The sequence below is a fragment of the Marmota monax genome, unplaced genomic scaffold, assembly GCF_021218885.2.
Source record: "Marmota monax isolate L192 unplaced genomic scaffold, Marmota_monax_Labrador192_F-V1.1 WCK01_AAM20220418_F8-fsc00001, whole genome shotgun sequence".
Lineage (NCBI taxonomy): Eukaryota > Metazoa > Chordata > Mammalia > Rodentia > Sciuridae > Marmota > Marmota monax.
Window position 1 is genome coordinate 42,481,656 of NW_026693777.1, and position 15,156 is coordinate 42,496,811.

The 15,156-nt window shown below is 35.1% G+C and overlaps 1 protein-coding gene across 2 annotated transcripts in view; it reads left to right on the plus strand.

Moving 5' to 3' along the window:
* The window catches only part of Bub1b (BUB1 mitotic checkpoint serine/threonine kinase B), a 59,954-nt gene that overhangs the window by 17,532 nt on the left and 27,266 nt on the right, over positions 1-15,156 (plus strand). For both annotated transcript variants that reach the window (XM_046461932.2, XM_046461934.2), the window contains exons 6-9: positions 2,024-2,193; positions 3,771-3,985; positions 4,159-4,250; positions 14,354-14,583. In XM_046461932.2, the coding sequence (XP_046317888.1) occupies positions 2,024-2,193; positions 3,771-3,985; positions 4,159-4,250; positions 14,354-14,583 (707 nt within the window). The remainder of the gene's footprint in view (positions 1-2,023; positions 2,194-3,770; positions 3,986-4,158; positions 4,251-14,353; positions 14,584-15,156) is intronic.

The window sequence follows — 15,156 nt, forward strand, 5'->3', positions numbered from 1 at the left end:
TCATTTATTTCAAATGTTCAGCCTTTATCTTATGGAACATAGCTGTAATAGCTGCTTTAAAATTTCTGAAAACACACCAACATGTGGGTCATCTCCATGTTGATTATTATTTGTCTTTTCCTTTGAGAACTGGCCACAATTTCCTGGTTCTTCATGTGTCAAATAATTATGGATTGTGTCCCGGACATTTATTCTGATACTGTGTTATGAGACTGAGTTCTGTTGATTGATATTCTCTGGAGAATTTTTGTTTTTGTCTTAGTAGAAAACCAAACTTCAGATTTCAAAAATTCTTTCTCACTTTATGTCAATGGTGGTTGAGATGTCAGTTCAGTTTTCAAGACCTTTGTTAGGGTGTTTTAGTTCTATCCCATGTCCTGCTCAGGGGTTACTGTAATGCTCAGGGACTGGTATGAGACTTGGGTAGTGGTTTATATTATAGTTCAGTTCTCAGAGCATTTTCTGTGCATACGTAGTGTGAGCCCAGGGCTTGTACCAATTCGTGTACTGAGTTAGGAAATCCCGTTCTTTTGCTTATTCCTCTTCAGTATTTTTCCTGTGCTTTTTGGTCCTCAGACTCCCTTTTTCTCACTCTTCTACCTAGAAAAATGGTGTTTTTCCTAGGAGTTTTAGATTACTACACCATCATTGCGACAGTTCTAAACCATAAGAGAAAACGGAAGAAAATAAAACAACAAAACAGGAAAAAACCCTGCTTAAATTATTTAAGTTTTTAACTCCTCTCCACAATCTACTTGCTTTTGTTTACTTTTTAGAATCCTCAGTTAGTTGCTCTTTTTCTGTGTTGTCTAGAGTTTTCATCCTAATCAGTGTGAAAGAGAGAGGCTATAGTGACCTTATTTCATCCCAGTCAGCACTTGCAAGTTCTTCTTTATATTTGTTTGTTTACCTTTCTGATAATACTTAAATAGCAGCAGCACAGGATATTTAGTTTTCAAACTTCTACCAGCTTTAGTAAAGTAAATTTTAAAAATTGTTATAATAGGGCTGGGAATATAGCTCAGTTGGTAGAGTGCTTGCCTCACATGCACAAGGCCCTGGATTCAATCCCCAGCACCACCAAAAAAAAAAAAAAAAAAGTTATAATAAAAATTTGATGGGAAACTTTATGACTTTTATTGTCTTAGTCACTCTATTCTGATCCTGATCAACCTATGATAATGATTTTCAGAGTATTTTTAATTGATCAAACTTAGAATTTTTATTTATTTATTTTTTATTAATTTTCACAGTGCTGGGGACTGAACCCAGGTCCTTGCACATACTAGGCAAGTGCTCTACCACTGAACTATATTCCTACCTCTTTTTATGTTAAGACAGGATTTTGCTAAGTTGCCTGGCCTGGCCCTTTTAATCCTCTTGCTTTAGCCTCTTGAGCAGCTGAAATTACAAGTGATTGCCACCACACCTGGATCAAACGTGGACTTTTTTGTGGGTTTTTTTTTTTCCCCCATACCAGGGACACTTAACTGGACCACATCCCCAGCCCTTTTTTGTATTTTATTTAGAAACAGTTCTCGCTGAGTTGCTTAGGGCCTTGCTAAGTTGCTGAGGCTGGCTTTGAACTCTTGATCCTCCTGCTTCAGCCTCCCAAGTCACTAGGATTTCAAACATGGACTTTTAAAGGACCTAAATCATTCTAGCCAAGTGATCCTTTGATCTCAAGGGAGTTGTCTTTATTTCTAAGAGTTTGGAGTAGATTTTTTAAAAATTTTCTTTTGATTTTATGATAGTGGAGTATTTTCCTTTATTTGGGAAAGAATAGGTGTACTTTATCTTGTAGCTAAGCTGATAATTAAAGATTCCATGTGAAATTTTTCTGTTTTTCTCCTAGCTCCCAAGCCAGAACAGAGGACTCCAAACTCCAGGAATTTGTTTGGAGTATTTATATATTTCTTACCCCATATTCTGTTCTTTTCCTTTGTTTGTTTTAGCAAATTAGAAATTTTGAGTCTAGTGGATAGTGGTTACATCTACTAAAAGATAATTTCTCTTACTTTAGGCAATTCCAAGCTCGAGTATCACGACAAACTCTTTTAGCACTTGAAAAAGAAGAGGAGGAGGAAGTTTTTGGACCTTCAGTACCACAACGAAGTACACTAGCTGAACTCAAAAGCAAAGGGAAAAAGACAGCAAGAGCTCCAATCAACCGTGTAGGAGGTGCTCTCAAGGGTAAGTTTGTTAAATGTTATTTTGGAAAACCTTTAGTCTCTTGTGGTAGGTAAATTAAGTAAGAAGATAATGCATAATTATATACATGCACACTGTCCTAGTTTTTCTGAGTACGAGGTAGCAAATACAAGGAAGTCAAAGGAGAGCTAATATTATAATGTTCAATAAAATAAATAGAAGCATTTTTGTGTATCAGTTAATAAAGTCCTGATATTTAAGGAGCATCATTTTCTGAGTAAGAGTTATTAGTTGAAAGAAGTAGTAATATAGCAAATGTTGTCAAAGTAAAGCTTATATGCACCGAAACTTCAGAGAATGATATTTACATCATTAAGAATCCTTTCTTTGTAGACTTTTAGGCCAAAATTGAATACTTTTTATATACCCGAGATGATCAGCAAGTTGTTTTTTTTTTTCCTTTTTAATCAACAATGACTTTTTTAGAGCAGTTTTAAAAGTCACAGGAAAATTGACCAGAAAGTACTGAAAGTAAGCTTTCATAAACCAAATTTAAAATAGTTAAACATGTAAGCCAGACTATTATTTGGTCTTTAATCCCATTCCTGATATTAATTTATTAATAATCAGGATGTTGGTCAGAGATCCTAGAATTAGGATATAGAGCGTGTGTAGTGCCAAAAATATATTTCGTCAGATTATGGTGAAATATAATGTGCCAATAAAAAAACATTGGGGGGGGGACCAGTGAAGCTTAAAGTAATAACTAGTCTTACAATAGCAATCTCAAATAAATGAGCTGCATTTGTGTCCTCTAGTAAATCTTGGCTGATTATTACTGAGAGAAAATGGAGAGCTGAAAAATGAAGAATTGGAATAGTTTTCTTTTGGAGTACCAGGAATAGTTTTTGAAAACTAGACAGTGTTAAAATGATGCCTCAGGAAAATGTAGAATTTCTTTCTTCTTTTTTTTTTTTTTTTGTACTATAAATAAAAGATTAGAAGTTGTAGGAAGGAGGGGAAAATAGGGCAATGATAAGTAACAAAAACAGAGTGGATAAAACTGTTACTAATTTAATTTATTAAGGTTTTTTGAAATAATTGGTTTTTTAGCCAGACATGGTGGCGAATACCTGTAATACCACCTACCTGGGAGTCTGAGACAGGAGGATTGCAAGTTCAGATCTAGCCTTAGCAACTTAGCAAAGGCTTCCAGCAGCAACTCAGACCCTGTCTCAAAACATAAAAAGGATTGGGGATATGGCTCAGTTTCTAAGCACCCCTGGGTTCAGTCACCCCTGGGATTGAACTCAGGGGTACTTTATTACTGAGATACAGTAATCCTAGCCCTTTTTTAAAGTTTTATTTTGAGATAGGGTCTTGCTAAGTTTCCCAGGTTGGCCTTGAATTTACAATACCTCCTGACTCAGCCTCCAAAATTGCTGGGATAATAGACTTATGTCACTGTACCTGGCTAAAATAATTACTTTTTAAAAAAATCTTCTTTTGATTCTATGATAGTAGAGTATTTTCCTTGATTTGGGAAATAGGTATACCTTATTTTGTAGCTAAGCTGATATTTAAAGATTCCTTGTGAAGTTTTTCTATTTTTCACCTAGCTCCAAGCCAGAACAGAGGATTCCAAACTCCAGTTCCTCAGCAGATGCAAAATAATTGTAGAATTACTGTTTTTGATGAAAATGCTGATCAGGCTTCTAGAGCAGAGTTGTTTAAGCCCATGATCCAGCCATGGATGGCACCACCTGTCCCCAGAGCTAAAGAGAATGAACTACATGCAGGCCCTTGGAACACAGACAGGCCCTTGGAATACAGGGTAAGGACTCATAGATCAAATGTATATGCTAACATAACATAGACTTCAGGTTTATAATAGAGGAGTATTTTTAGCATCTCTTAATTCCTCTTGAATATTTAAGTAGAATCTGCATATTTTTTTGGCAGAATGTAAAAAGTATGGTAATTTTTTTTTTTTTTTTTTATCTCCAGTCTCATGGCAGTATAGCTTCTGTGACAACTGTACCCCCTGTTGTTCCCAGTTTTACTCCATATGTGGAAGAGACTGCACAACAGCCAGTTATGTGAGTATGGTTTCCAGATACTTTGAAGTGGAAATGATTAAGGGTGGGCAGAGACACCTATCCTAGTTCAAATCCTCAGCATTTTCTTTGTGAAAATGAAAATAGACAAAGTTTTGTGTATACCTTTTGTTTATACTACCTTGAATATATTAGGGCTAAAAAACTCTCAGTAATATTTTTATTAGGGTATAAACATCAGGTTGATTTATGTTTACATTGTTATAATGAGGGTAATCACTGTTATTTTAGTGAGAGATTATTTGTTATTGATTATAATTGGAAATTGTGGTAATTGTACTTTTTATCCTGCTTTTTCCTTCTGCATATATTTTTTTCCCTTCTTCCTAACCCTTAGCATTTCTTTTGTAAGAAGAAACATGATAGGTGATGGATATAATCAAGTCAGTCCAAGATCTAGTCCAATACTTAGCATTGTTGAATCCTAATGCTTAGTTCAATTCTGTGTAAAAGGTTCCTTATAACTAATTTATAATTGCCATTTCATACTAGGTACCATAGAAATGCAGAAATAAGTTTTGTACCATATTCTGCCTAATGAAGAGTCATGATACAGGAAACTTTTTTAAGAAATTCATGTGAGCCTTTATAGAAATTGATGACATACATTTTTGGATGTTTAATTTTTCTAATGTTTCAAGTTACTTTGTAGAAACATGAATTATGTCAAAGTTAATAATGGTATAGAAAATGTTAAACTTTATTTAAATTCTTTTTCTTTGGTGTCTTATTGGACCTAACTACATGGCTTTTCTTTTTTTCTTTTTCACTAGTTTGTGTGTGTGTGTGTGTGTGTGTGTGTGGTGCTGGGGATCACACTCAGGTTCTTGTGCATACTAGTCAACCATTTTGCCATTGAGCTGCATACAGCCCCTTTTTTTTTTTAAATAATTTTTTTTAGTTGTAGATGGACACAATACCTTTTTATTTATTTTTATGTGGTGCTGGGGATCAAACTCAGTGCCTCATGCATGCTAGGCAAGCGCCCTATCACTGAGCCACAGCCCCTTTTTTTGAAATATATTTTGAGATAGGATATATTTTGAGATGGGATAAATGGGCATGATGTATACCATCATGCCCATTTATCTTTAAGTAAGTAAGTGTGTGTGTGTGTGTGTGTGTGTGTGAGAGAGAGAGAGAGAGAGAGACTGAGGATTAAATCCAGGGGCAGTTAACCACTGAGCCACATCCCCAGCCATTTTGAAACAGGGTTTTGCTGAGTTACTGAGGGTCTCCCTAAGTTGCTAAGACTGACCTGACCTCTTGGAATCCTCCTGCCTCAGCCTCACAAGACTCTATAATTACAGGCCTGAACCACCATGCCCAACTAATTTTAATTCTTCTGCATTCAAATTTAGCAATCTTCTTTGTGAGTTTTGAGTCCTTATCATTCTTTGCTGGGATTTCTGCAACTTTTTTTTTTTTTTAGAGAGAGAGAGAGAGAATTTTAGTGTTTATTTTTTAGTTTTTGGTGGACACAACATCTTTGTATGTGGTGCTGAGGATCGAACCCGGGTCACACGCATGCCAGGCGGGCGCGCTACCGCTTGAGCCACATCCCTAGCCCAGATTTCTGCAACTTAACTATATCAGTTAGCTTTCTTTTTTTTTTTTTTTTAAATATTTATTTATTTATTTATTTTAGTTCTCGGCAGACACAACATCTTTGTATGTGGTGCTGAGGATCGAACCCGGGCCGCACGCATGCCAGGCGAGCGTGCTACCGCTTGAGCCACATCCCCAGCCCCTATCAGTTAGCTTTCTAACACTATACCATACATGGAGACAATCAGCTTATAAAAAGAAAAGGTTTATTTTGGCTCACAGTTTTGCAAGTTTCTGCCCATAACAGATAGGCCCTGGTGCTTTGGGCCTGTTGCAAGTCAGCACATTATGGTGTAAGAGAGTGGCAGAGAGGAAGGAACTGGGATCCCATTATCCTCTTCAAGGGCACACTCCTGATGAACTGAAAATTTCCCACTAGGCCCCACCTCCTAAAGATTCTGCCACCTCTCAACAGTGCCGTGTACCCAGGACCAAACTTTTAACACATGAGTTTTAGGGAGACACTTATCCAAATCATAGCAGTAACTAAAATCCCAATCTTTGTCTTATTCCTCTCTACCCATTCTCTCTATGCTGTTAAAGTTCTATAGTGTGTATTTGATCATGTTGTTTCCCTGATCAGAATCTCTTACTAGCTCCCCATAACTTTTGGAATGAAACCCCAAATCAGCATTCATTATATAATTATAAACAAAAAACCCACAATAGTTTTGTTTGATAATAACTTAATATATCAGTGGTTTATACCTTTTCTAAACTGAAATAGCTATTCAAAAATGAGTTGACATTATATAATAAATTTTTTTTTAAATTTTTTATTGTTGGCTGTTCAAAACATTACATAGTTCTTGATATATCATATTTCACACTTTGATTCAAGTGGGTTATGAGCTCCCATTTTTACCCCATATACAGATTGCAGAATCACATCAGTTACACATCCATTGATTTACATATTGCCATACTAGTGTCTGTTGTGTTCTGCTGCCTTTCCTATCCTCTACTATCCCCCCTCCCCTCCCCTCCCCTCTTCTCTCTCTGCCCCCTCTACTGACATTCATTTGTCCCCTTTGTATTATTTTTCCCTTTCCCCTCACTTCCTCTTGTATGTACTTTTGTATAACTCTGAGGGTCTCCTTCCATTTCCATGCAATTTCCCTTCTCTCTCCCTTTCCCTCCCACCTCTCATCCCTGTTTAATGTTAATCTTCTTCTCATGCTCTTTGTCCCTACTCTGTTCTTAGTTACTCTCCTTATATCAAAGAAGACATTTGGCATTTGTTTTTTAGGGATTGGCTAGCTTCACTTAGCATAATCTGCTATATAATAAATTTTAATGCTAGTCAGAGAACTTTGTTTCAAACCAAATTCAAATCTTGTTTTAAGTTATTTTTCAATTCATACTTCTAAAAATTATAAAAACCTCATTTACAAAACCCTTCATGATTTAATCTCTGCTAACATCTCCAGTTTTCCCCTCCTATAAGTGGTCACACTAGACTGTACACTCCTGACTTGTAGAATTGTTTTATAATTAGCATGTACAAGGCCACCATACCCCTCTCCCCTGTGGCTAATTCTTTTTCCTCCTAGGACTGTTTTAGATGTTATACCCTTGGGCTGGGGATGTGACTCAAGCAGTATCGCTTGCCTGGCATGTGTGGGGCCCGGGTTTGATCCTCAGCACCACATATAAACAAAGATGTTGTGTCCGCCGAGAACTGAAAAATAAATATTAAAAAAAAAATTCTCTCTCTCTCTCTTAAAAAAAAAAATTCTAGATGTTATACCCTTCAAGAAAACTCTTGTGAAGCATTTCCTTTCATCTAAATGTTTATTGAATGGTTGGATGTATGAAGTTACAAAACAGTACTACTGGAAATATAATTCAGTTCTAGAGATTTAATTGCAAGAATTAGTTAAATACCAATACCTGTTTTATTTTCTTAATTTTATTTAAAATTAAGTTTAGTTTCTCCTATTGACTTTTTTCTTCCTTTTTTTTTTTTTTTTTTTTTTTTGAGACAGGGTTTTTCTAAGTTGCTTAGAACCTTTTAAATTGCTGAGGCTGGTAGTCCTCCTGCCTCAGCCTCCCAAGCCTCTGGGATTACAAATTTTTTCTTTTAATAAACTTTTAACTTTTGGAATGATTTTAGATTTACAGAAAGGAGCAAAGATAATGCAGAAAATTTCTGTATCCCCTTCATCTAATTTTCCTTTCTATTAACATTTTACAAAGCCATGGTTTGTTAGAACTAAGAAATTGACATTGGTATAATATTATCACCTAAACTCCAGAAAAGTCTTCAGATCTCAATAGTTTTTTTTCCAGTTACATCCTTTTCCTGTTTCTGATATCAATCCAGGATACTACATTGCATTTAGGAAACTGACTTTTCTTTGACTATTATTCCCCTTAATTTTTTATTGTATGAATTGAAAAATATAGAATACAATTTGATTTAAACCAAATCCAAATGTTGAAAAGTTTTCTGGATAGGTTTAAAATTTATATAATCAATTCTTTTTGTATACCTGTTTCAGTTTTGGAAACATAAACCACTTATATAAGAAGTTGTTATGAAACAGAAAAGTGTTGTGGGGTTTTTGCTACAATATTATATAAAATCAATTTTTTGATCACAGTTAATTTAATGGCAGATCCAAGACTAGAATTCATGTTTCCTGACTGCTTGTTCTTTAGAACTACACATTCTTTTCAATATTCTGTATCCTACATAAAGCTTCTAGTCTGATTCCCTACTCCTTTAAGTTTTTACTCTTTAAGTTATTTTAAAAAAATTTTTTTTGGTACTGGTGATTGAGCCCAGGGGTGCTTAGCTACTGAGCCATATCTCTAGACCTTTTTTATATTTTATTTAGAGACAGGGTCTCTATAGTTACTGAGGCTGGCTTTGAACTTGACAGTCCTCCTGCTTCAACCTCTGGAGTGCTGGGATTACAGGTGTGAGCCACCATACCAGGCTTATACTTTATTTTAATAATTAGTATTTAATTTATTCTTTTTTTGTTTTTCAGGGCTGGGGATTAAAGGGCCTTGCACATGCTAAGTACAGATTCTACCAAAAAGCTAAACCTCCAACTCCTTTGTATTTTAATCTTGTGAAAGGACTATGTGATATAACAGAAAAGGAACAAAGATTACCAAAATTGTGTGACTACAAAATAATGAATAGGACCTCTGTAAATATCTAGTTACTTTATCTTGCCTTTTTTTTTTTTTTTTTTCTTTTTGGTTCTGGGAATCAAACACAGAGTCTCACTGATGATAGGCAAGCATTCTACCACTGATTTATGCCTAAGCCCCCATCTCGCCTTTGGGGTTTTGTTTTGTTTTTCCCCAGTGCTAGGGATTGGACCCACGGCCTCTTGAATGCTAGTCAAGTGCTCTACTACTGAACTATATCCCCAGTGCTTTTTCTCTTTATTTTTGTTTTGAGACAAGGTCTCACTCAGACCCTGTTACCCAGGCTGGCCTTAGACTGTGATCCTCCTACCTCAGTTTCTTGAGTAGCTGGGATTATGGGCCTGTGCCACAATGCCCAACCATCTCACCTTTTTTTTTTTTTTTTTTGGTGGATGGACACAACACAATACCTTTATTTTTATGTGGTGCTGAGAATCGAGCCCAGGTCCCGCCCGTGCTAGGCGAGCACTTTACCACTGAGCCACAATCCCAGCCCAACCATCTCATCTTTTTAATGGCCTTTTTCTCCTATTCCTCTATATCATTGACTTGTAACTTTATATATTTACTATTACCTTTAAAGCTTATTTTTAAAAACATTTTTTTTAGTTGTAGGTGGATGAAATATCTTTATTTCATTTTTATATGGTGCTGAGGTTTGAACCCAGTGCCTCTTGTTTGCTAGGCAAACACTCTACCACTGAGCCATGACCCCAGCCCCTAAAAACATTTTTAAAAACAGCTTGAGATATAATTTATCTACCATACAATTTACCCTTTGACAGTATGCAGTCCTGTGACTTTTAGTATATTCATAGTTGTGCAGCTCTTTCTACAATCCATTTTAGAGCATTTTTATCACTTCAAAAAAAATTCCTATTCCTCATTCTTTACCACCACCCTAGCCATTCCACTCTCAGCCCCAACAATCACTAATCTGTTTTCTATGTCTATAGATTTGCCAATTCTGGACATTTTATCCAATCATTAGTTTAATGGACGTTTGAGTTGTTTTCACATTTGGCTGTTAAGAATAATGATGCAGCTTTGTGTCGTGTCACACACCTGTAATCCCAGCAACTCAGAAGGCTGAGGCAGAACGATTCCAAGTTTGAGGTCAGTAATTTATTGAGGCTCTGACCAGCTTAGTGAGATTTGTTTCAAAATTAAAAGGGTCAGGGATGTATCTCAGTGTATACCCCTAGATTTAATCCCCAGTACCAAATAGGAAAAAAAGAAAGGCAAGGAAAGAAAAAAGAAAATAATGTTGTTGTGAATACTTGTGTGTATCATTGTGTGACCATATTTTCATTACTCTTGGGTAGAAATGAAAAGGAATTATTACCTAGAAAAGGAATTCCAGGGTAATATGGTAACTGCATTTTTAACATTTTGAGCAATTGTCACTGTTTTCCAAACAGGCTGCAGGATTTTACATTTCCACAGTCCCATAATATATGGGCATTTCAATTTCTCTACATTCTTGCCAATATTTGTTATCTGTCTCTTTGGTTATTGTCATCTTAGTGGGTGTGAAGTGTTATCTCAGTATGGTTTTGAGTTGCATTTGTATAATGACAAATTGTGTTGAGCCTCTTTTTATGGCAAAATTTGTGTATCTTCATTGGAGAAATGTGTATAAGTTCTTTGGCTATTTTTTTAATTGGGTTATTTGTCTCTTCATTGTTGATTTTCCATTTTCTTTTATCTTTTGAAGCCCCAAAGTTTTTAAATTTTTATTAATTTTGGTGCCAGGGATTGACCCCAGGATTGCTTAACCACTGAGCCACATTCCCAGCCCTTTTCTTATTTTTTATTTTGAGACAGGGTCTCACTAAGTCCTTAGGACCTCTCTAAGTTCCTGAGATGGCTTTGAACTTGTGATTCTTCCTTCTCAGCATCCCAAGCTGCTAGGATTATAGGCCTGTGCGGCCATTCCTGGCTTCTTCTTCATTGAATGGTCTTGGTTTCCTTGCTGAAAATCAGCTATAATGTATGGGTTTATTTCTAAACTGTTTTTTTTTTTTTTTTTTTTTTAAATGTTTTTGATGCTGGGGGTTGAACCCAGGAGTGCTTAACCATTGAGCCACATCTCCAGCCTTTTAAATTTTTTATTTTGAGATGGGGTCTCAGTAAATTTCTCAGGCCTCACTAAGTTGCTGAGGGTGTCCTCAAACTTATGATCCTCCTGCCTCGGCCTCCTAAGTCACTGGGATTATAGGCATGCACCACCAATAGACTTTATTTTTTATAGTGGTTTTAATTTTATAGAAAAATTGAATAGAAAGTACCAGAGTTCTCATGTACTCATCCCCACTCAATTCTATACAGTTTTCCCTCTTATTAACACCCTGCATTAGTGTCATATATTTGTTTTAATTATTGAATCCAGTGGATTTGCTTACATTAAGATTCATTCTAATATGTTTCACACTTACTATGAGTTTTGACACATGCATAATGTCACGTATCAATCATTGTAGTGTATACAAAATTATTTCATTGTAATCAGAATTTCTTGTGCTCCATCTTCATCTCTCCCCTTAATCAATGTGAAGTACTGATTTTTTTATTGTATTTTTAAAATTTTTTTATTGTAGCTCGGTGGTAGAGCACTTGCCTAGCACTGTGAGGCACTTGGTTTGATCCTCAGCATCACATAAAAACAAAGTTATTGTGCCCATCTACAACTATATATATATATATATATACACACACACACACACACACACACACACATACATACATACATACATACATACATACATATATATAAGAATAGAGCTAGATTTGTAGCTCAGTGGTAGAGAGAGCTTGCTTGGGAATTGTGATGCCCTGGACTTGATCCATAGAACCTTAAAAGAAAAAAAAAACAAAACATTCCAACAAAGAAATAGGGTAGGAGGGTAGCTAAATATGAACTAGAGAAAGAAATCAGTATCTAAATAAAACTGGGTTTATCTAATGGAAATATCTAATTCATACCAGGTATACAGAAGTAAGGTGAAAGTGTATTATTAGTTAGCTAAAACATGGTGGTATTATGCTTATAATAGGTTGGATTTGAGTAGATGAAAGGTCTTTTAATATCCACTTCCTTAGCTGGCCCTGTTTTTTTGCCTTTTCCAGAAAGTCTCATAAATAGAATCATATAATATTTGCCCTTTTCAGACTGGCGGCTTTCACTTAACAATATTAATTTAAGACTCCTTGGTGTCATTCTGTGGCTCAACAGCTCATTTCTTTTTAGTGCTGAATGATATTTCATTGTATGAATGTACTGCAGTTTGTTTATTCATTCATCTACTAGAGGACATCTTGGTTGCTTCTAAGTTTTAGAAATTATGAATAGGTTGCTAAAAACATTCATGTGCAAGTTTTTGTGTACAACATAACTTTTCAATTCATTTAGCTATATTGTATAAGACAATTAACTTTAGCTTTGTTAGAAATAGTGCCAATTTCACTTTCACTATTCCAAAGTGAAAGTGGAAAATGTATCATTTTGCATTTCTACTAGTAACAAATGACATTTATATCTTGACAGCATTTAGTTTTGTGAATATTTTTGATTTTAGCTATTGTAATAGGTGTGTAGTGATATCTCATTAAAGTTTTAATTTGCAATTCCCTGATTTATTATGTTAAGCGACTTTTCACATGCTTATTTGCCATTTCTGTTTTTTTTTTTTTTTTTGGTGAAATGTCTGTTCACACTTCTTTAAATTCTGAAGTTTTATTCTATGAAGTTGTAAATAGAATTATTAATTTCATTTTTAGATGGTTTATTGCAAGTATATAAAATACTGATGGTGTTTTATTTTTTCGGTGTATATAGAGGTAGAGATGTGGTCTTGCTACATTGCCCAGGGGCTGGTCTTAAACTCCTAAGCTCAAGCAATCTTCCTGCCTCAGCTTCCCTAATAGCTGAAAAACTGAAACTAGAGGTGTGCCCCATCACACCCAGCAACACAATTGATTTTTTTTTTTTTTAAGTTTTTTGTTACTGTAGATGGACACTATATCTTTATTTATTTTATTTTATTTTAGAGGTATGGACTTTTATTCATTTATTTATATGTAGTGCTGAGAAATGAACCCCCCCAGTTCCTTACACATGCTAGGCAAGTGCTCTGCCACTGAGCCACAACCCCAGCCCTACAATTGATTTTTAGTAGATCCTTAGGGTTGTCTGTATATAAGATCATGTTGTCTGCAAGTGTAGTTTTGTTCTTACTTTCTTATCTAAACTCCTTTTCTTTTTCTTGCCTAATTGCCTTAGTTAGAAATTCCAGAACAATGTTCATGTAGCAAGAATGAACATCCTGGTCTTGTTTGTGATCTGACAGAGAAAGCATTCTGGCTTTTTTGGTTTTTTTTGCAGTGTTGGGAATTGAACCCTGGGCATAATGCATGCTATGTAAGCATTCTACCACTGAATTACACCCCCAGCTTTTTCAAAATTTTGTTTTTATTTTTTAGACAAGTTCTTGCTAAGTTGCCCAGTCTGTCCTTGAATTTGTGATCCTCCCAAGTGGAAATGTGGTATTAGTTTGAGTTTTTCATAAAAGTTCTTTATCAGGTTGTACAAATTTTTTGGAGAAGCTCTTAAAACTTGTAGATGCTCAAACTCTATCACTAGTTATGTTTCACACTTACTATGATGTGAGATGAATGATGTGAGATGAAGTCTCAGTGTAGTTTTGAAAGTATCCATGCCCAGGGTTGAGAGCATCTATCTGCTAACCTGAATGAATTATATTTCATTTTATTCAAACCTATTTTATTCAAACCTATACTGCCATTTTCATTCTTCTCCCTCAGCTGAAAACCTTGAATTTTACATCATCAGTTCCCTAATGCTGTATTTGTAATTCTAATTCTTTTGGATGTGAAACTGTGAAAAATAACTACATTGCAGAGATTAGCTTCTTTATATCTACCAGGTTTGAATAACATGTGGTATTAAATTTTATTTTTACCTATAAGCAATATAAGCTGCTTGATCACCCTAACTCTACTACTAATTTCCTTCCTGATAGCTGAATTACTTCTCAAAACATAATTTTAATTTTTTCCTGGTGTTAGGGATTGAAGCCAGCACCTTACACATGCTAAGCAGATGTACTACCACTGAGCTATATGTATCCCAGGCTCAGAACATAATTAATAATAATTTTTATAAGTTGTTTTCAGCCTCCTTTCTCAATCTTATTATTTCTTGTGATTAACATATTAAAATTAGAACTTAAAATTCATAAGAAATAATTTATTTTGACTTTGAGTATTAAATTATTTTGCTTCTTTAGGACACCATGTAAAATTGAACCCAGTATAAACCACATTCTAAGCACCAGAAAGCCTGGAAAAGAAGAAAGAGATCTTCTGCAAAGAGTTCAAAGCCATCAGCAAGAGTCTGAGGAAAAGAAAGAGAGAATGATGTATTGTAAGGAGAAGATTTATGCAGGAGTCGAGGAATTCTCCTTTGAAGAAATTCGAGCTGAAGTTTTTCGGAAAAAATTGAAAGAGCAGAGGGAAGGTGTGTGTGTTGAACTAATTTAAACTTGTGAAAGTAATTTATTTGTAGGAGAGTTGAACTAATTTATTAAATCTGAGGAAAATTGTCCACTTTATAGCTTTATGTGCTATTTCTGTGGTTGTACAGTTTCTCTCTATATATGTGCTCCACTTCCATTGCTGCCTGTCACAAAAACACAATGGAGAAAACTGAGTATGTGCTCAGGAATAAAGGAGAAGAAGCTCTGAATGCAGGAACAATTCATATTCTACAATAAAATCAGCTATGATCCCTGACATGCACACATGTGCGTGTCTTGCCTTTCTATTAAGTACTTTTCTTGATGCGTCCTGAAATATTTCACTGTACCCTTGATACTCCAAGGACTTTTTTGTTTTGTTTTGTTTTCCTTTAACTCTGCTAAAACATTTCTTAAAATTTTTTCTACATATTTTAATTGGTATATTATAGTTGTACATAACAATGGTATTTGTTGTTACATATTCATACAGACACACAATATAGCAATATAATTTAGCCAACATCACTTCCCAACACTTTCCCTTTCCCTGTCTCCCATCCTTATTTCCTTTC